Source organism: Colletotrichum navitas, assembly GCF_030913465.1.
Source record: "Colletotrichum navitas strain CBS 125086 chromosome Unknown LY79scaffold_42, whole genome shotgun sequence".
Classification (NCBI taxonomy): Eukaryota; Fungi; Ascomycota; class Sordariomycetes; order Glomerellales; family Glomerellaceae; genus Colletotrichum; species Colletotrichum navitas.
Genome location: NW_026850588.1, coordinates 209,230 through 229,348, shown reverse-complemented (window position 1 = coordinate 229,348; position 20,119 = coordinate 209,230). Strand labels below are relative to the sequence as shown.

The following is a 20,119-nucleotide window of genomic DNA, read 5'->3' as shown; positions in this document are numbered from 1 at the left end:
TCTCTCGCCCTCTCTCGCTCTCTCTCTCTCTCTCTCTGTTAATATTACATTTTGTTTTTATTTATTTTTATTTTGTTCTTCGTTTCTGCCAGTCGCAAAAGTGGCCACACTAGGTTTCCCTCCGTCTCATCTTATTTTGCGCTCACCATGATAATACTACTAGTTTACGTACTACTACGTGCTGTGGGACCGAATTGACTCGTTGCATCATCCGCTTTTCATGTGAGGTACTCGGATGGGTTTTCAATATGACAGACCGTCCACTTACTTGTCCTCTTGGGAGCTGGCACGGCTCTTTCCACAACTCACTGACGCTTTTTCTTCTTCGCCGAACCGAACCGACATAAGACCATTTATCAGTGTCGTTGGCAGCCGAACCCGGAGTCTCACGTCGCACTAGCATATCACATCACATCCGAGCCATGGCAGACACGGCAGACACGAGCGAGCTTGCCAAAGGCTACACCCTCCTCAACGACACGCAGTACGCCACGGGGCTGTTCCTCCTCGACAAGCTGGCCGTCGTCCCCGGCGAGCGCGTCCTTGACGTCGGCTGCGGACCGGGCAACATCACCGCCCACATCGCCGACCTCGTCACCCCCGGCGGCGGCCGCGTCGTCGGCGTCGACCCCAGCCCGGAACGCATCGCCCTCGCCCGCGAGCTGGAGCGCCCGAACCTCGAGTTCCACGTCGGCCGCGCCGAGGACCTGTCGCGCTTCGCCGCCGCCAGCTTCGACGTCATCTACGTCAACTCAACCTTCCACTGGGTCCAGGACCAGCCCGCCGCCGCCGCCGAGTTCGCCCGCGTGCTGCGCCCCGGCGGCCGCCTGGGCATCTCGGGCGGCTCCGGCGACTTCGTCGCCGTCCACGAGGTCATCAAGGCCGACGTGCTGGCCCGCCCGCCCTACAGAGACTACCCGGACCACAGCGGCGGGCCGCGCTTTCTGAAGCGCGCCGAGCTCGAGAGCATCCTCGGCACCGCGGGCTTCGGCGAGAGGACCATCGTCGTGAACAAGATTGTCAAGACCGCCAAGGACGGCTACGCCATGATCGACTGGCTGGACACGAGCTCGTCGGGGAAGACCTACGGCGGCATCCCGCTCGAGCTGCGCCCGCGGGCGCGGGAGGAGATGAAGCTGGAATGGGACAAGTTCACCACTGACGAGGGCATCCGCATGGACATGGAACTGCTGGTGACTGTAGCTATCAGAGACTAAACCTTTCGTGAGGTGTTTTTTTTTTTTTTTTTGTGACCATTGCCGCGCTATCAATGCGACTAACGGTCGCTGCGTGATAATTAAAAGACCCCCGGCAAGCCACGTTGCTGCTCGAGGGGGGTCATTTCAACCCAACGTCGTCCACCCAAGACCATTTTCCCTACGCTCCATGTGCCGATCTTCGACAACCGTGGTGGAAGGGCTAGATCAGCAGGAACCAGTCCAGCAAAAGCTAAGTTGCAACTTAGAAGTAGGTTTCGTGTCACCCTGTTGCTAGTGCATGCTAAGCATTGGCCCTTGACGACATAAAGTCGTTAAACGGTGCACCTACTCCGTATACATACAATTATGGGACGAATCCCAGCGGAGTGTTCCGATCCGAATCATTGGACCAGACACCGATCGGTCCCCATGCATTCACCCGGACATCTTCTTCATGAAACGAGAGTCGTGGCCCCGGAGGGGAGGTGGGGGGAGGAGAGTGTCCAACAGGGTAGTGCATGTACAGTCAAGTGGGTAATGAATGAATGCATGGGGTCCTTGGCTGATGGGTAGTGCGCCACGGCCGTCTTCCACATGGTTACGCAAAGACTGACTTGACTGTCCTGGATTGCCATACTTGCCCTGTTTTCGGCCACAGCATCAGCAGCAATAACAGCACTTGCAACGACGACCAGATAATGGAATTATTGCCATCGTCGGTGTTTCTTGGTGTACTTGTCTCGCGATGTTGCCTCTCCGACAACACGCGCCGGCTTTCTTCCCATGGCTCCGCCGTGGCCGAACAGCCTCGAACTCAACGCAGATGGCGTCCGGTGCGTCTTGTGAGGAGAAGCACGGGAACGAGCAGCTGCAGCACCACGCCGGCTCAACGGGCGTTCTCTCGTCCTCGGATCCCGATAGCTCTCACGAGGCGGAGAACCAGCCGCAGCACGACGTCCAGCTCACGGTGCACTGGGACGAGCCGGAAGGCCAGGACCCGGAGAACCCTATGAACTGGCGGCCGTTGGTGAAATGGGCCAACATCCTCACCATCTCCGTCATCAGCTTCCTGGTGTAAGTCCCGATGACCGTATAAAAACCCCGAATCTCGTCCCGTCGTCCGAAGTTATTAACGCCGCCGAAACAAGACCCCTCGTGTCGTCGATGCTCGCGCCGGCGGTTCCGCAGGTCATGGCCGAGTTCCGAACCACCTCGGCGACCTTCGCGACCTTTGTCGTGTCCATCTTCGTGCTGGGCTTCGCCTGCGGGCCGCTGCTGCTGGCGCCGCTGAGCGAGCTCTACGGCCGCGTGCCCGTCTACAACGCGACCAACCTGGTGTTCCTGGTCGCTACCATCATGTGTGCCGTCTCGCGCGGCGAGAGCATGCTGCTCTTCTCCCGCTTCCTGTCCGGCTTCGCCGGCGTCGCCACCATCACCATCGGCTCCGGCACCATCGCCGACCTGATGCCGCGCGACGAGAGGGGCAGGGCCGTGTCCATCTGGTCCGTCGGCACCATCCTCGGCCCTATGGTCGGTCCCGTCATCGGCGGCGCCGTGACAGAGAGCCTGGGCTGGAGGTGGATGTTCTTCGTCATCGCCATCGTCGTAAGTTGACTCCGCCTGCTTTGACTCCTCCCTCTCGTGAAAAATCCGTTGCTCAGAATTAATGGGGGGTGGTAGATCGGAGTCGTTTGCATCATCGCGTTCCTCGTCCTGAGAGAAACGTATCCGCCCGTGCTACTGGAGAGAAAAGCAGCGAGGATCCGCAAGGAGACTGGAAACCCAAACTACCGGTCCAGTCTCGCGCGCGACTACACACCCGGGGAGCTTTTCAGACGCAGCATAGTGCGCCCGATGAGGCTGCTCCTCTGCTGCCCCTTCGTTACCGTCTTGTGTGCCTACGTCGCCGTCCTCTACGGCACGCTCTACCTCCTCTTCGCCACCTACTCGTTCGTCTTCACCGAGGTGTACGGCTTCTCCGCCGTCGCCGTCGGCCTCGTCTTCCTTCCCGGGGGCCTCGCCACGCTGTGCGGCGCCTTCTATGTCGGCGCCTTCAGCGACAGGACGCTCAAACGGCGTGCGGCCGCCCGCGGTGTCAACGCGCCTGAGGACCGACTCGCCCCCATCATCACATTACCTGGGGCCCTGGCCTTCCCTGCGGGCTTGTTCGCCTACGGCTGGCTCGTCGAGGGACATGTCCACTGGGCCGCCCCTCTGGCCGGCACGGCCGTGACCGGGTTCGGATCCATTCTCGTCTTCACGGGCATCCAGACGTACCTCATCGACGCGTTCGAGGGGTACGCTGCCAGCGCCGTGGGCGCCAACGCGGTGCTCAGGGGCATTGCGGGCGCTGTCCTCCCGCTCAGCGGGCTCGGTCTGTACGAACGCCTCGGATGGGGATGGGGGAACAGCCTGCTGGCGTTCTTGGCGCTGGTGTTCGCCCCTCTGCCGTTGGTGTACGGCGTGTACGGCGCCAGGATCCGGAACATGCCGTGCAACAAGGTTACTTTCTGAGTCGTTTTTTTCTGTGTAACAGAATCTCCCGCGCATCAGTCGCGAGCGTTATGAAACGGACGCATATAAATGGAGCACATGCCAGAGCATCAAACGCGGGCCAGCCGTATTAGCAACGACTCGCGTTGTTCCCTCACTTTTCTTTTCATTTGCCTGTAGTTACTTACATCACCTTATAACACCCAACTCTGTAATGTAAAGAATCCACTTATTGGGGTGTAGAGCGACTATATCCATGAATTTTGCAAAGTCTACAGTTGATAAAGCTGGAATCTGCACATGGTGGTATTTCATCATGTTCTGCCTCTTGAGAACGGGGTGCACGTCGTGTGGCCCGCCGTGCGGCACGAACAAGCGGAGTTTTCTCCCTCCCTTGCCCCTCACCCAAATACATCACTTCTTATCATCAACTTCTGAAATGTGTATGCTCGTAATACTAAGGGCCGGAAACCCCATCAAGTTCCATCACTAATTCCTCCCCTCACAACCGAGCTTCTGTTTGTGGTGGTGTCATGTAAGAGCTAGACATGCTCGCCAACTCGCTCCGTCCAAGGCCGTCAAGACGTAGCTTGTCGAGGCCCCTCCCCGTTTCCCTGAGATTGAGCCCCGTGGCCATCTCGGCGAGGACGATGACGGCAGTGATGGGCGAGGCGTCGACGCCGACCCACTCGGCCAGGCCGTGCCAGGACACCAGCAGATCAGGGACGTCCTCCGATATGTTGCGGTTCTCGAAGCCGGCCGGGGCGCGCAGCTTGTTGTGCGGCGGCGAGTTGCGCGCCAGGTCGACCAGGTCGGTGAAGGTCTGGTCGTAACACTCGTTGGATATATCGATGGCGCTCACGGCGCGCAGGCCGAACATGGTGCAGACCTCCATGCGCACGCGGTCCACGGCCAGCATGGCGTTGGCGACGGACCTCGTCAGGCCGTCGCGGTACAGCAGGAAGTCGCCTGCCGTGTCCTCGATGCGGCCGGCGTTCATCAGCATCATCAGCGGGTGGAAGACGCCGTTGACGTTGGCCAGGCAGACCTCGATGACGCTGTCGCACCACCGGAGCTTCGAGGGGAAGATGCTCTGGATCTCCTCGCGGAAGCCCGGCCGAGCGGCGGTAGTGTTCTGAGCGGCGATGTGGATGACGCTCTTGCGGCCGAAGACGACGAGATTGTCGCCCTCCATGCGGCACGAGTACGGTGAGAGGTTGGTCTCCAGGATGTTCTCCGCCTCGATGTCGACCTCCTTGAGTAACGAGAACAGGTTGCCCGGGATGGCGATGATGGTGTGGGACCGCAGGTCGTATTGTCTCAGCTCGTTCAGGAGCGTCAGCTGGCCGGTGGACGGCACGGTCAAGATGAGAATCTTGGAGAAGGCCACGGCCTCGGTCATGTCGGTCGTGAGTTTTACGTTCGTGAAGCCCTCCATCTTGCAGCTCAGCTGGAGACGGCCTGTCTCCATGACGGCCTTGGCGTGCCGCAAGTGAGTCCGGTGAGAGTACAGCAGCGTGTTCATCCCGTGGTTCTGGAGGTCCGCCGCCAGGGCGAATCCCGCCGGCCCGGCGCCCAAGATTGATACGCTTGACACCGCTCTCATCTTTTCATGCGGTTTGGGTAGTGCTAAGACTGGTCACGATGAGAAGGACAAGGAGATATAGGAAAGGGGAGGACGAAACGAAGAAATACGGCTGTGTGGGTGTGGTGTCCCTCGGCTCTTTCCATCAAACGGCTGGTCTGAGCAAGTCTATGTGATCTATGGTACACCCATTGCGTAATACGAACTTTGTTGCGTGGGCGTTACAACGACTTATGAATAGGGGATGACGTGCGATGGGGCAGAAGTGCGAGACCGGGTACATCTGAGAGAAATACTACCTTGACTCACGATGCGATTGATGGAGAGCGCTGCAACGTCGTAGGCCATGAAAAGTCACGGCCAATTGGAAAACCACCTCAGATAGCTCCCTACGATGGACGACTTGCCGGATTACCCCGAGATGGGAATAGACTGTTCGGACCATGTGCGATTCATGCCCAGCGGGACGCTAGGACGGAATACATGACTACGTCCTCCGACGGGTTGGGCTTCGTTCTCGGTACTTTGCTACCCAAGTACACGGGAATTACATGGACCGGGGCTTCTTACTGCCTGTCGTAGTGTTTGATGATCTTGAAGCAGCAGACCATGCGCTTGAACGAGCAAGTTTGCTCAGTTTTAGCCTACAGTTGCCGCGCGGCATGTAATAGTACATTGTAAATTGGATTCCGACAAAGACGTGCAGATCCACAGTTCATGGCCTCTTTCGCCCTATCTCATGGCTTCTTTAGCTGCCTGTCCTGGATTACATGACACTTAAAGAATAGTATGAAGGAGGGGGGGCGAGGGTGTGATCGGCAATCTGGATAACAATCGGGAACTCTATACCAAATATCAGTTAGGAACCGATCTTTGACTATGCAGCTAAGCCGTTTGAGGCACCGTCCTCTATACTCAGACTTCGCCCTTGCAAAACTCTATAGGTAATTCTCATCCGTTCAGCACGTACTCGAGTAAAAGTGACTTTCCTCCAGCCTAAAACGAGGCTAAAGCTTGGATTAAGCCTTTTTTTTCTACCCGTACCAATCGTTTCAGGGTCCACTGAGAGCACGGTACAACCATTCGATACCAATTGCAAAGTTCAGTGCATCTCCCCTAACACCGACAGGAAGGCGTTAAGAGTCTGCCAGGTTATAGAGCAAGGTCGGACAGTAATTCAAATTACAGGGCGTTGTTCGACTGTATCAGACTCCTCGATCGTCTATCTCTTAGGCTTGTTTGTGTGGACACCACTTTGGTATGCAACCAATACATTGCCATATGAGGGAACTATACTCCGTACAGCCACTTTCGACTAGTCTGCGGTTAAATATGGCCCGCCCCAGAAATGGACCCATTCATCCCGCAGGTTACAAGCCACAGGTGTGAAATCCCATTAACGGCGCTGGTACAGATTCCAGAAAACTAGCTCAAATTCACTCAACCCCCGGTCTGGAAGCATCGCTGCGTCCCCCTTTTTTCCGACCCCGGCGCTTCGGCACACTCGTTGCTTGTATTTCTCCTACCGGCATCGACCCGTCTGGATTTGAGAATGATAAGGCGTGGATCATGGGTTTTACCTGGCTACTGTTAGTCCTGTCGGTGGCTGCCATGGGGTTGCCCCCCCTAAATTAGCCCGCTTCTTATCAACGACCGTAGTATTAAGTAAGAGTAGTCCTATCATCTGGCCAACTATAAGCAGAGAGCAATTCAGAGTTTTCTTTTGTCGAGCTTGTTTAACAAAGATTGGGGTTCTCTGCCAGAAACCTCCCTATTTCACCTCTTGTCAGTGGAGCCTGGACCTTCATCCTCACCGAAATCGATCTTGACTCGAATATTCTCTCTCTTCTGGTCCTGATCTCGCCGTAGCAATTATTATTGCCCTTTCGTCAGATCAACCTCACGACGAGCCTCGACCCAGGACCTCGCCCATCATGGGTCGGTCGGTTGGGCTCATCGCCCTGTCGTATTTGATCGCCAATGTCTATGCCCAGACCGGCTCCGGCATCATTGGCTTCGGCATTTCGCTCTACCCGGACTTGTGCTGCCAAGCATGCCACGACTCGCTCTCCGCTCTATACCTGAACTGCACCACATTCAGCAGCATGGACATGAGCGGTATGGAGGGGATGAGCATGTCCGGCATGAGCATGCCGATGGGCACGACCAGCCCCGAATGTTACGCCTCCAACAAGCCGTGGCTCCAGACCATGGCCTATTGCATCCAGAAGAACTGCAACGCCCACGGATACCCTGCAGACAAGCAGGCCCAATGCTTCAGCAAGCAGGCCGTCGCCGGTGCCCCGTCACCGACCTTCCAGGAGAGCCTTCCCTCCGTGGCTCCAACCACCGAGCTCGCTTCAGATGCCATGTGGCTCAACGAGACTAGTTTAGTGAACCAGGCCCTCTACGACTCAACCTACGGCACCGACGGAGAGTTTGCCAGGTCTGAGTACTTCCACACCAGATACTCGTATGTTTACTCCCTTTCACACCTGCCAGCCTTTAGGTTCCTTTGTCTTCTTCACTTGACCTGCGATGAATGCTTACCGAACTCTCCTTCTAGTGTCGCCCTCTACTTGACTGTCATCGGCGTGTGCGTCATCTGTGGCGCCTGGGCCCAGCTGACGAGCGCCAGCCCTGCGCTGTACAAGAAAGTCCAAAGCCTGGCATTCTGGGCAAAGCTCCGGCAGCACGTCTTCCTTCCAGCCCTGGTCGGCCACCGGCACCTGGAGCCTCTTCCCGGTCAGATCGGCTATGTACCGAGCAGGACGCTAAGCGTCTTCATCGCCGTCTACGTTGTTCTCAATGTCGTCTTCTCCGCCGTCAGCTTCGGCAGCTACCAGCCCAATGTCTTCTTCCTTTCCATGGGATTCGAGCTCTGCGAGTATGTCGGCAACCGCACCGGTACCCTCAGTCTTGTCAATGCGAGCATCGCCATCCTGTTCGCCGGCCGCAACAACCTCCTGATCGCTCTCACGGGATGGAGCCAGACGACTTTCTTGACCTTGCATCGCTGGTCTGCACGCGTTGCCACTCTGCAGGCTATTGTGCACTCCATAGTCTACACGATGGCGTACTGGGAACCCGGATATGCAGGCTATTCTGCTTATGCGGCCAAGGCGGCGGAGCCTTTCTACGTACGTGATTTTCCAGGTGCTACTCTTTCTTGTCACTTGAGCTCACTGACATCTTTTGCTTCTCGCAGTGGTGGGGAATCATTGCTACGATCGCCATAAGCTTAGCGGTCGCTTTTGCGGTGCTGCCGTTCCGCATCAGGTTCTACGAAACTTTCCTGGCCATCCACATCGTCCTCGTCGTCCTCTTCCTCGTGGGGTGCTGGTACCACTTGGTTCCCCACTTCGGCCTTGTCTTTGGCTACCAGACTTGGCTTTACATCTGCTTCGCCTACTGGGCCTTTGAACGTTTTGCCAGACTTGTTCGCCTTGCTTTTTACAACCTCGGCGGCTCCAAGGCAGAAGTGACGGCTATTCCCGGTTCCAATGTGATGCAGGTGAAGGTTCACCCACGGTCCATAACAGGGTTCGGCCCGGGTCAGCACAGCTTCCTTTACTTCCCCGCATCGGGCAAGGTTTGGGAGAGCCACCCTTTCAGTGTTGCAGGGTGGAGGGCTGCAGGTAGTGCTGCGCCTAACGTATCCGCTCCTGCTTCACCTACAGACGAGATCAACAAGAAGGACGCCGTCGTGTCGCTGAGCGAGCCACGGAGCCAGGGTGCCCCCTCGGTCACTTTCCTGATTCGCGCTCACAGCGGCGCCACAGCATGGCTTCAACGCCAGCTCGCCTCCTCATCTACCATCACGACATCGGTCCTCACAGAGGGACCCTATGCGGGCCACCGTGCCACTCACCAGTCGCTCCTTGTTGCGGATACGGTTCTGTGCCTCATAGGCGGCATCGGCATCACCAGCGCGCTCGGCTTCATCCAGCAGTACGCGAACGCGTCCGCTGGGGAGGCTTCGGGGAAGACGAAGAGATTTGTTCTGGCCTGGTCCGCTAGGGAGATGTCACTCATCGAGCACGTGCGCCACAACTTCCTTGATAACGTTCCGGGCCTCGAGTGCTCGTTGTACTGTACCAGCACCAGCTCCAGCGACGTGTCCGAACAGAAGACCTCCCTGAACGGATCTGACGCTGCGGCAGCGGGCGTAATCATGAGCAGGATGGATGTCGGCGCCGTGATACGTTCACACCTCGAGACGGACCACCAGACAACCGTTCTAGTCTGCGGCCCGGGCCAAATGGCAGACGAGGCCACTATGCACGTCGTCAACGGCGTTAGGGATGGCTTCAGGGTGGATCTGGTTGAAGAGGCTTTCACCTGGTAGTTTATAGAGTCTGGCGTGTATTATTGTTGACCCGATTTCTCCTCAGCTGTTGACGGCGAGCTCGTTCCTAGTCCTTTTCTGCGCTTCCAAACGCACTAATATATCCACAAGTAGGTCTGGGTTTTGTTTATGCCCAGACTTCTTTCCCTGAATCCATGCTACTGCTTTGCATCCCAATGATTTGTGAAGAGCCCAAAGTCCCAGACGGCCATCCCAATACGTATCGCGATACCGACCGTTTTCTTTCTTTGCCACCGATCAAAACGTCCGCCTGACCAATGACTCAGGTTGTATAATTATGATCCGTTCGAGAGTCCAATATGATGAATTGGACCATGAGCATACAATGAACGATTTCGAAAGGTTTTGGCGCACCCTCGCGATATCAGTTGCAAACTGTGGCCCAGTGCTCCTGAGTACATGCTTTTCGTGTCTCACTCTAGCAATCAATTGAGAGCGCGATGTTCCTCCCGAGGGTACGAAAGCTGGGCCCAGCAGCTCTAGAGTAAGACCGGTACACAGCTAATTCTTCTTTTGGCATCCGTGGCTCGATAAAATCCATGCTGTTGTGGCACAGCACATTATCGTAATATTGGAAGTTTTTCATGCGTTGGGAACTGTAGTTAGCGGACCCAGGGACGGGCGACTTGTTCGAGTAGGCGGCACTAGTCTCTCGCGACAAGTAGCGAAGGATCCCGGGGAAGACGGTGATGACGGTATGAATCTGAACTTCAAAGACCTCTTGCTCCGTCTGTCCGTCTTCTGGGGGGGCAGGTTCTCGCCCGCGGGTTCGAAGGCAGTAAGGACACACTTGGTGTTTACGTAGGCCTGCGTCACAAAGAATACGGGCACATCCATGGTGTCATCAAGGGTCATCGCGGTAGAGTCCCATATCTTGGGGACAGCAGCGATGTCGCATTTCTCGACACAGTCATCGAATAACATGACGAGGTACTCCAGGGCGGATCCCAGCTCAGGGAAGTTGTCGAAACCGGGGAGGGTGATGTCCTCGTACTTCTCGAGGAGTCCAGGTCCCTCCCCAGGGTTGAGTACATCGAGTCGGCTACGAGTGCTATTCAGCCTTCGACCGGCTGACCTAACTTTAAATCGACATGGCTGTACTTAATATCAGTGAACTGCATCGACCCACTTGTTGATACGCTCATGCGCTGGGGGAAGTCGAAGGTATCCTTGCATTCCATCCACGCCTGGACGCCGATATTGATGGCCTTTCTTGTGACGACTCCAACGTACAGAACGTTATGACCGCTCTAGAATCCGAGTTAGCAAATGGTCATTTGATCAAGCGTCAAAGTGGAAGAGGAGAGGGGAGGAGGACAGATGGCTCACGAGTTGGCTAGCCTAACCCACGACGATGACACTATGGCCATGGTCGCAAAACCAACCGGCGGCGTGAGCACCGACCGCGCAACTTCTGGCGACGGCAATGTCTCGTGATATGGTCTAGTTACAGCAGCCCTCGCGAGCCGTGACGGTCCCTCAGGCAAAGAGCGCGGTAGCGAAGCTCGACTCTGCACACATCTTGCTGATGTGCATGTCTATCAAGAGACGTCACGCTTTGTGTTACACGAAGACGAAACGTGACGTCTGTAACTCGAAATAATGCAACTAGGATAGGAAGAGGGCGGCTGGTAGCAAAATAAACTGTACATTTTACGACGAGTCTGCAGGACCACCAGAGGCAGGGAGGCGGCACAGGAAATTCTCCACCATCCATACCGGCCCGGCCAGCAACCGGTTCGATTCATCGGATTTACCCGAAGGCTGCAGCAGTTCGCAAGGGTACCCGGCAACTGTTGGGCATTGCAGTACGAGCCCGGGTGGTGCCGTCCCATTTCCCCGGCTCCTTTCAAATCGACTAATCCCAAGATGGATATGTCGGGGGAAGATGAATCTTGGCAACAAGGTCTGCACCGCGTGAATCCGTGAGCCAGGATCAGGGTTGGTATTAGACCATATAAGAGAGAGTTCTCCTGACTGTCCTTAACTGCTGTCAGGTGTCTGAATCACAACATGCAATGCCAAGACTGCAGTCTTACTCCATGGCTTTGACTCGTCAGCTGTAGCTTGGTCACGCGGGTGACAAAACAAAAAGAAAACGAAAAAGCTTCGGTTGCCATACCATCATCAGGACACTAGAAATGCCTTCAGAAGTGCCCCATTGGATACTAACAAATGGATTAGGGGCTTGAATCTCTTATATCTGACTTTCCTGTCTTCAAGAAGCCCATAAGCAACTTGTGGATGGGTCTTTCTTAGTGTATCAAAGGTACACAGCCAGCCCACTGATGCGGCGGTGCTGGCGGTAAGACAAAGCGACGGGGTTTCTTTTTTTTCCCTTGCCTTTTTGCCATCCAACTGTTGGTGTAGTCGTTCTTCAGAGCAAGTATCTCGAACGGGGTCGGCCCATCCGTTTAAGGTTTTCAGCCATGGTGAGACTCATATTGCGCTTCCAGGGATTCGTGCGTCTTGCGCATTGCGATCCCATTTCCGGCTTTGTTCTTCGAATCGCACTGCAGGAAACACACTGCCCACTGCTTGTTCCAAGAGCCGGTCAACCTGAGGAACCATGCGCTGCGCCAGCGTCATCGATGTTGCGTGACTGGGAGTTGGTGCATGTATGCATAGCTAGGTAGAACAACGACATGGAATACACGTACGAGTCAACCGACATGCCCGTACTATAGGGGTTTATGGGGTCCGACTGGAGCGCCCGCTAGTTTAATTAATGGGCACTGTTCTTTTGAAGGCAGGCATATGAAAGCAACAGGAGATAATCAGGGTCTTGTTGACGGATACAGTTGCTCTAAACCCCCATAAGTGGTCTAGTGCAGTTCACCCGATACATATGTAATACCACGGTACGTAAAACCGATACGGGGCACCTCTGACCTGTGCCAGATCTCAATATCTTCATACGGAATAGAATACCCGATAACGCAGAGCAACTACCGAATCTGACTTCACTTCAACCATGGCCTGGAGCGAACGACCTTTGGGCGCCGGAACGTCGGCGGCAACCTTGGAAGCAGGGTCCTGTACAATCATTGGTAGTGACTATTTATTCGCCGAAAACGCTGAACGCCGAAGATAAGCTGACGTTTCTCAAACAAACGATCTCGGGTTCGAGGTCCCAGAACAGAGTTGCTTCCATTGCTCAAGCACGGCATCAACGTGGGATAAAGAGCCTACTAGACTAGCCCTTGAGAGAACTCCTAGCCACTCAGAATATAGTGCTGATCAGTGGAGACGAGATGGTTTCCGTTCGTTAGCTCTCTCATTGATTCACTGGAAAGCCCATGGTTATAGAAAGAATGGGCAAGTTGCCTCCGGTAAATGTCAATACTAGCAGCGCAGGCCGGATCATTGGGGTTGTTGGCTTGTTCCACTTCATCGCCCTGGCGTTCGTTTGTCTGCGTATCTACGCCCGGACGATCATCCTCAGGGTCTTTAAGGCTGAGGATGTACTCATCTCCATTGCCGTTGTACGTCAAAAGTCTTTAATCAATGGACTAGCCCCGATTACCCATGTGGTTGCTAACCTCTGCGCATCGCAGGTCATCGCTCTGACGGCATGGATATGCCTAGTTCTACAGATACCATATGGCCTTGGACGGCATTTCCAGACAATTCCAACCGGAGAACGGGTAGAATTCGAGCGCATCACATTTTGGAAGACAGTCATCTCCGACGGCGTTGCCATGGGGCTGCTGAGAATCTCTATGGCAATCAGTCTATTGCGGCTCGACAAGGACCTGAAATAGTACCGATGGTCACTGTACGGAATCATAGATATTACCCATACGCACGCCTTGCTTGTCTACTTCCTGAGAGCCTCAAAGCTGACCGGACTCTCTTCAAGACTAAGGATTCATTATTGCGTCCTCCGTCCAAGCGATTGTTTGGCTGTTCGTTTATTGTATGTCTTTCTCGGGCTGGTGGGAGTTCCAGTGGATCAACCCATTTGATCCTAGATGCCATGACTTCCACATCTTCCTCGATCTCACGTATTGGGATATTTTTTAGTTTCACGCAAAATCGATGACATATCTAATGTTAACGAAGAAGGTAGCAGTCTGAAATATCTTCACCGATGTATGTCTGGGAGCTCTGCCAGTCCGAATCACTTGGAACCTGAATTTCAAACTCCGAGTTCGCTTCTACATGATTTGCATCCCCAACCTAGAATATCTGTATTTTCCCCCCAAATCCAGCGGCAAATCTACACAGTTGGCAGTTTAGCTTGGACCAACTAACACCTGATCCTACAGCCAGTTCAATCATCATGGGCATTCTCAAGGCGGTCTACATGTACACAACGGGCGGCAAGCCAGACGATGTTTTCTATTACTGGGTTCACGTCAGGCAAAAGTAAGCTGTGGTACGAGAGCATATCATACTATATCCGCCTTTTCTTCCTACATCAAACTAACTTGTCCGATGCAAACAGTCTCCAGCTCAACATGGGCATCATTGCAGCATGTGCGTCGTTCCTAAAGCCAATATTTGCAAGTATATTGAAGCTCGACAGCTCAATCGCTTCCTGTCACGAATGCACCAACTACCGCCGGGGCGACCGGACGCCCCATGACGCTGAGACTTTTCGTAGCAAATGCTCAGCAAAGAGGGAAAAGCACATCACCATCAAACGGAGTTCCAATTAGTAGTTCGCAATGTATACCAAGAACGACCATCTTGTCGTATAGGGGCAGGTCGTTTGGCCTATCAGCGGCCAAGGGGCTCTGGTTAAGCAGGCTCAGGTGTCCCAGCAGGCGCGGCTGTTCACCGAAGCATGTTATTGATACGCCCTGGCTTCTGCCACCAACGGTGAAGAGGTCACTTTTCAACCGGGGTTTATGAAAAGAAATAGGGTTTACGAGAGGTTTCGGTTTCAATTACAGCAGCAAGTGGTATTATGACTTGGCCTCAAGTCGATATAGACTTTATTATGACTTAGCCTCAAGTCGATATAGACTTGTGTCATGTTAATTGTAAGACATGAAACTGAGGCCAGGTAAACTAGAAGTATCATGATTCAAGGATAATTGTGGCCCGTCGCTACTTACACCATCCGAAGACACCAAAATTTCATTGATTGGTTACATTATTGCCCGAATCAGCTCCAAGCTAAGGGGGAAACTTGTGCAGGATCCACCTAGAACTGGTTAACAAGTATATACGCCTGCTTCTCTCCTTGCTATTCATCTTCGCCACTATCTTGTAGTACTCTGCCAATCTAGATACCACAAGCACAGATATATCAGAATGACGAGGAACAGCAAATGTAATTTAGAAGCGGCTGAAATTCGCTCGTGCAACGCAGTACACGCCTCACGTGGTTGACGGGGGAAACGAGATCGTTGTAAAAGCTATTGTATAGTCTCGAGTTTGCTACTTTCAAAGGGACTATGCAACAACGCGCTTAATCAAGTCTTGGGTACCAAAAAACCGCGAGTGGCTCGGAGATCTCGCGATCCCAAACTGCGAGTCGAGGACTCCAAAAGTATATTCTCAACTCAAGTTGAGTCACGAGGTTTCTGGTGAGCTGCAAGGGACATGTTCATCACGCTGCCGCTCGCGTTAGGGGCTGGTACTATTAGAAAGCCTATTTGGAAGAAAAAGGGAAAGCATGAAAGCTTGCTGGGTCGTGGGAACTGAGAGGCGTCGAGATGCGCGCGCCACATGTCCGATAGTAACGCACATGCATGCTGCACAACGCTGCAAGCGGCGACGTGCATTTCGACATCCAGCGGGCCGGCTGATAACCCCCCATCCGTGCTGCGGCTTTTCCGGCTTCTTGTTGTAAACTAGATTGGTATGCCAGGTCAGCAAGTACTATGATGACTATTGCGTTGCTCTTCGTCACGCCTCCACATGGACTGGTCCGAGTTCGCTGCTCCCATCTTGCTGTCACTCATCTCTCCCTCGCTGAAACACGTCCTCCGGCCTCACCAATCGACAGTCGAGCTTGTGGCTATAAGGTTGGCCGAAGACAAGGCAGGCCCCTGATCCCTAGCGAGCCGTGGCCGAGAAGGATCTCGATAACACACTGCTGTTCACCCTGGGTCCACATCTGCCCCCTCCCCCGCATCGCAGGCTGTACCGATTCGGCTGTTGACGTCCCATTGGCCGCGGAGCCCAGTCCTTCCCAAAAGGGCAGCCAGCAGACAGGCAGAGGTCCATCAAAAGACCCCACCCCGGCCAACCATCGCCTCGGTAGGAAAGTGGGGCTGCACCTGCTAGATTTGAATGAAGCTTGCAGTTCCTCCTAGGTACCTAGGTATCTAGGTATCTGCATGCTTGTGACAAGGGTGGTTTTTGACTTCATGTCATTCGCCACTCTTCTTTTCTTCAGTCCACGATCGTCCGTTGTTTTCCCAAATCGTCCAGGTACAGGCCGAGACGAAAGCAAGCACGTAGTGGCGAGGCGTGAGCGGGGTAGGCAACGCCTTCCTCTCCCCCTTATCTTTCTGGTTTCCGGGCGTCAGAGCTAGTAACTACGGCTTTGAGCGGGCGGCGAATGGGCGATTAGCAGTTTCCCTGAGGGGCGGACATGTGGTCTGTTTCGTTGGGCTGGAAGGAGCCGTCGGGAACGAACAAGGCCATCCGACTCTTGCCGTTCTTTCCTTTGTATCCGAGGAGCTCCAGCTTCCCTCGTTCTGCGAGCACATTATTAGATAATCAGAGCCATTACTTAAAACAACGCGCGATGCTCAGCTGTGACATTTTGGTTCTTTCCATCTACAACACCACATCAATCAAGCTAAACCCCAGCAAAAGAGACTCTTCCAAACTTGACAAGTAAACCAAAACCCCTACATACCAACCCGCATACCAATACATCAAGATGAACGGCTGTGGATGCGCTAGCTCTGGATCCTGCGGTTGCGGTACCGACTGTACCTGCGCCGGCTGCCCCGTAAGTTGACCCCTAACCGATGGCACCATCCGTGGCGGTCATTTTGTACTGACATGCACTCAAGCACAAATAAGCAACGTCAAGCCAAGGTCGTGAAGTCGTCATGGTTCGTCGACGGGTACCTTGTGGATGGAAAGGGGCCGCCTTGAAGAAACATGGATGGTTGCGCGACGCCGTGATGGATGGCTAGTCTTCTGCTCTTGGGCACTCTTGTGCATAGTGTTAGGTGCAGACTCGTAATGGAGACTTGATATTGATACGTTTTTCACCGTGTCGTTCTGTGCCGTGGCCCATGATCGATCGGCGTTCGTGATTCGGTTGCGTATGCCGTGGCATTATACATCTGTGCAACGTCGGACTGAATACATACATCAACGCTGTCCGTCTATTCGTCGTCCTTATATGTTGCAATGCAGCCGCCGACAATCTTAGCGGCTAGTATCGCCCAAACATATCCCCATTCCGTAACCCGGCACCGCCCGCGGGTCTGAGCCCATATAGAGTCACAGCCCCTCACGAGATGTCGTAGCCTCTCGCTGAGGTGTTGAGGATCGGCTAAGTCTGGTCCGTTCTATGCCGCAACGTTGCGGGCCCACAGAATGGCGAGGGAAATGCCGTATGCGAGGCTCGTTCATTGGGCTTCGTATTTCAGGGGATAGCGAGGTAGGAAAAGGGCATTATCGCTCCAAGGGCCGCGGTGTCCGTCTTGGATATCGTCATTCTAGAGAAGCGGGAAAGTTAAGGTCAGCGTCTAGGCTTGGACAGGACGGGACGGGACGGGACGGGCAGTAGGAAGCACCGCAATCAAGCCGCAGTACACACCTCTGACTCCGTATCCATGGGATCTCTGGTGGTTCTCTGTGGTTCGCATAGAATTAGATCCTCAGCCGCGGGTTTGAGCACCATCCTCTCTCCCCTCCGTTATTCCACAGCCGCGGGCGGAGGCGGAGGCGGTCCTGGTAGACCACATTAAACAACACCAGAGCGGTGACGACGGCGACAGCCTCGAAGGCACAGCAGCCCAGCGACCAAGTCCGAATGACCAAGGGACCAGTATCATCTTCGGAGCCGGGTCGGGTCAGCTACAGAAGCCACGGCGGGCGGGGGAGTGTGACCGTTTGGGCAGCGCAACTGCGAACAGAGGCTTCATGGCGTTCGGCGTCGTCATGCCCACGCCAATATGTGGCATTCTTTTTTCAGAAGGCCCCCGAGAAGACGACAAAGTAGCATAGAATGCCTTCAACGCGCTAGTCCGGTGGGGGCGGGGGGTGTCGTCGGTTTTACGTCTTGCGAAAGGGGGGCTCGCGCACGGGGAGGCTCGTGAGGGTGGGCGGAAACTTGCTCAATCTTGCGCATGTGTCTACCTCTCGGAGCACCCTCCGACGCGCATGGCCATCTGATGAATCATGATTTACAGATCCCAAGGTTATACCGATACATCTTTCACCAGCAATGATACGGAATCCTGCTGTTTCTTCCCGCAACCTCTCCGCCCCATGCGCCCCCTGTCCGACCCTGCTCAGGTGCCTGGCGGTCCGGCCCGTGTCGTCTTCTCCGCCTGCCAGGGCCCAGAGAGCCGCCGAGTTCACCCACGCCGTTGAGAATTGGTGTCGGGCCTCGCATGCCGGCTCTGGCCACCTTATTTCTACATTCTAATAGTTCTTGGAAGCAGATTCTGCGTTTTGTCTCGGCTGTCAGCTGATGCAAAGCACATGTGCTTGTGGTGTAGCCGAGACGGCTCAGAAACTAGGAATCTCTAATGTTTCAAGAGGAACTTCGGTCTGGAAAGTGACCAGATTTGGCCCAACTGACGAACTATCTTCATACACCATGTTCCACTGTACTGGTACTTGGGTGACTGCCGAGGATGGCCGGTATCTCCTTGGTGCAGAAAGCATCCCCGCACACGACATCATCATGTTATACCCTCTGCCTGCTCCCAGTGATACAGATCTCCTTGGTTCCTCCGGCAACCCAAAGTCTGCTCTAACCAGTTTCTGTCCACATGGAATATTCGTTTCTCTCAGGTTCGTTCGCTCGGCATTTATCGCTAATGACGAAGAGCTGGTTAGCTGGCGTTTCCCTGCTGTCATACGACACTTACCAACAAGTAGGCAAAATATTCTCCGATAGAATCTTGCATGTTCAGTCTCCAAGGACGCCGTATTCTCCTAGCTGAAGGGCCCGTACCAGCACGGTCTCTGATACACGCGATCCATCACTGGTACCAACATGCCACAACGACGCCAAACTCCTCGCGTTGCCTCCTCAGAAGCTCGTCCCTAATGCATCTCGTCGCGGCAACCTCTTCTTCGTCGAGAAAGCCCAGCTTGACGCCCAACTAGGACGCAATCACCGGCCTTGGCGGGCCGCCTTCCGCCGCGCTCGGCGCCAACGCGCCGGGGACCGCCCCGTAGGCGAACGAGAGCAGCTCCGCCGTGAAGCGCGATATGTCGAACTGGTGGAAGCTGTGGTCGCGCACGCCGTCGCGCCCGAGGACATGACGACGCGCGCGGTAGTACGCCATCGTGGCCCATACGTAGCTCCGCTCCGCGATGCGTGCCGACTCGGCCGTCATCCAGTCGAGGTAGTCTGTCAGGTGCGGGACGACGGCGGTGGGCACGTACAAGACACGCACGAGGCCGACGAGCCGGCAGTGCGAGCGGACGCGGACGACGCCGAGGCGGTCGCAGGCGTAGGTTGGCGGACAGGTCCTGGTCTGGCGGAGGCGGTATAGGGTGCCGCTGCCCTCGTCGTGCGGGCCGAGGGCGCCGGCGGGGGAGTCGGAGGTGTGCCAGTAGAGGTCCCAGTGGAACTCTTCGGAGGACAGGCCGTCCGGGACCATGAGCTCGTAGGTGCTGAAGGGGAAGGCAGGGTCTCCTGGGAGGGCGGTCGCGTAGCTGTGCTTCTTGCGGCCGAGATAGATGGGCAGCGGGACCGAGATCATGATGTAGAGCGACCCGACCTCGAGCTTGTCCATGGTAAGGGGTGGGTGAGTGAAGGGTGAGTACGGTGCCGCGAGGGTTTTCATCGTGGTCTCCATTCTGTCAGTGGTAGCGGATTCGGAAGTGAGGCGTAGTCGCGGTCCTCGGGCGAGAGAGGAAAGACAGTGAAGACGAGATGATGTTGACAGTTATCGAGGAAAGAATTGACTTGTCGGTGGTCATGGGGGGGAGGGGGGACTTGTAAGGCCAAAAGAAATCCGAGAGTGGAGTGGAGCAAAGGTATTGAATCACACAGAGGGCGAAAGAATCGAGAACAACATACGGCGTAGCTGCTGCGTTTGTGACGTTGGGCTGGCAGAACGCGAGTTGACCTAGGGTTCGTTCGCAACGCAGCTGGTTTCCATCATGGTGTAAGCCGCGTTGTCACTGGTTAGACTGATATATGTCGAGGTGGAACTTTTATAATATAACAATCTGTACAAAAAGGTTCTGAGCGTGTCTAGATGGTCTAGGGAACATAGTTTCATCCACCGTATACAAGTATACTACGGCCAGCTTGGTGAGCAGCACGCTCACCACTCCTCGGCATGCCCTCATCCTGATGCTCTT

The 20,119-nt window shown here is 54.9% G+C and overlaps 8 protein-coding genes across 8 annotated transcripts; 5 read left to right on the top strand and 3 right to left on the bottom strand.

The window, feature by feature from the left end:
• Positions 1 to 422: 422 nt before the first annotated feature.
• On the top strand, positions 423 to 1,217 carry LY79DRAFT_518296 (methyltransferase domain-containing protein; the record flags this gene model as incomplete). Its single annotated transcript, XM_060555023.1, has 1 exon — positions 423 to 1,217. The coding sequence occupies one exon, from the start codon at positions 423 to 425 to the stop codon at positions 1,215 to 1,217; it is 795 nt and encodes a 264-aa protein (XP_060412713.1).
• Positions 1,218 to 1,801: 584 nt separating this feature from the next.
• Positions 1,802 to 3,954, top strand: LY79DRAFT_263653 (major facilitator superfamily transporter). The gene is made up of 3 exons (XM_060551965.1): positions 1,802 to 2,273; positions 2,348 to 2,804; positions 2,880 to 3,954. The coding sequence occupies exons 1-3, from the start codon at positions 1,945 to 1,947 to the stop codon at positions 3,711 to 3,713; spliced, it is 1,620 nt and encodes a 539-aa protein (XP_060412712.1). The 5' UTR covers positions 1,802 to 1,944; the 3' UTR covers positions 3,714 to 3,954.
• Positions 3,831 to 4,227, top strand: LY79DRAFT_263845 (uncharacterized protein). Its single transcript, XM_060551966.1, has one exon. The coding sequence runs from the start codon at positions 3,949 to 3,951 to the stop codon at positions 4,183 to 4,185; it is 237 nt and encodes a 78-aa protein (XP_060412711.1). The 5' UTR covers positions 3,831 to 3,948; the 3' UTR covers positions 4,186 to 4,227.
• Positions 4,195 to 5,298, bottom strand: LY79DRAFT_580913 (NAD/NADP octopine/nopaline dehydrogenase; the record flags this gene model as incomplete). The annotated part of the gene is made up of 1 exon (XM_060560153.1): positions 4,195 to 5,298. The coding sequence occupies one exon, from the start codon at positions 5,296 to 5,298 to the stop codon at positions 4,195 to 4,197; it is 1,104 nt and encodes a 367-aa protein (XP_060412710.1).
• Positions 5,299 to 7,211: 1,913 nt separating this feature from the next.
• LY79DRAFT_518449 (ferric reductase like transmembrane component) lies at positions 7,212 to 9,625 on the top strand (the record flags this gene model as incomplete). Its single annotated transcript, XM_060555034.1, has 3 exons — positions 7,212 to 7,750; positions 7,844 to 8,417; positions 8,486 to 9,625. 3 exons carry the CDS (start codon positions 7,212 to 7,214, stop codon positions 9,623 to 9,625), a joined length of 2,253 nt encoding a protein of 750 aa, XP_060412709.1.
• Positions 9,626 to 10,228: 603 nt separating this feature from the next.
• LY79DRAFT_670887 (uncharacterized protein) lies at positions 10,229 to 11,016 on the bottom strand (the record flags this gene model as incomplete). The annotated part of the gene is made up of 3 exons (XM_060563838.1): positions 10,229 to 10,688; positions 10,748 to 10,896; positions 10,993 to 11,016. 3 exons carry the CDS (start codon positions 11,014 to 11,016, stop codon positions 10,229 to 10,231), a joined length of 633 nt encoding a protein of 210 aa, XP_060412708.1.
• Positions 11,017 to 12,557: 1,541 nt separating this feature from the next.
• LY79DRAFT_704627 (uncharacterized protein) lies at positions 12,558 to 14,021 on the top strand (the record flags this gene model as incomplete). The annotated part of the gene is made up of 3 exons (XM_060564986.1): positions 12,558 to 13,131; positions 13,204 to 13,409; positions 13,922 to 14,021. Exons 1-3 carry the CDS (start codon positions 12,946 to 12,948, stop codon positions 14,019 to 14,021), a joined length of 492 nt encoding a protein of 163 aa, XP_060412707.1. The 5' UTR covers positions 12,558 to 12,945.
• Positions 14,022 to 18,802: 4,781 nt separating this feature from the next.
• On the bottom strand, positions 18,803 to 19,745 carry LY79DRAFT_263558 (uncharacterized protein). The gene has a single exon (XM_060551964.1). It carries the CDS (start codon positions 19,606 to 19,608, stop codon positions 18,907 to 18,909), a length of 702 nt encoding a protein of 233 aa, XP_060412706.1. The 5' UTR covers positions 19,609 to 19,745; the 3' UTR covers positions 18,803 to 18,906.
• Between the last annotated feature and the right edge of the window lie 374 nt (positions 19,746 to 20,119).

Excerpts from the sequence above, each read along its gene's own strand:
- LY79DRAFT_263653 (XM_060551965.1), top strand. The coding sequence starts at position 1,945 with ATGTTGCCTCTCCGACAACACGCGCCGGCTTTCTTCCCATGGCTCCGC. Across the intron at positions 2,274-2,347 it reads TCCGTCATCAGCTTCCTGGT|ACCCCTCGTGTCGTCGATGC; the intron begins GTAAGTCCCGAT and ends CGCCGAAACAAG. Across the intron at positions 2,805-2,879 it reads TCTTCGTCATCGCCATCGTC|ATCGGAGTCGTTTGCATCAT; the intron begins GTAAGTTGACTC and ends GGGGGGTGGTAG.
- LY79DRAFT_263845 (XM_060551966.1), top strand. The coding sequence starts at position 3,949 with ATGAATTTTGCAAAGTCTACAGTTGATAAAGCTGGAATCTGCACATGG.
- LY79DRAFT_263558 (XM_060551964.1), bottom strand. The coding sequence starts at position 19,608 with ATGGAGACCACGATGAAAACCCTCGCGGCACCGTACTCACCCTTCACT.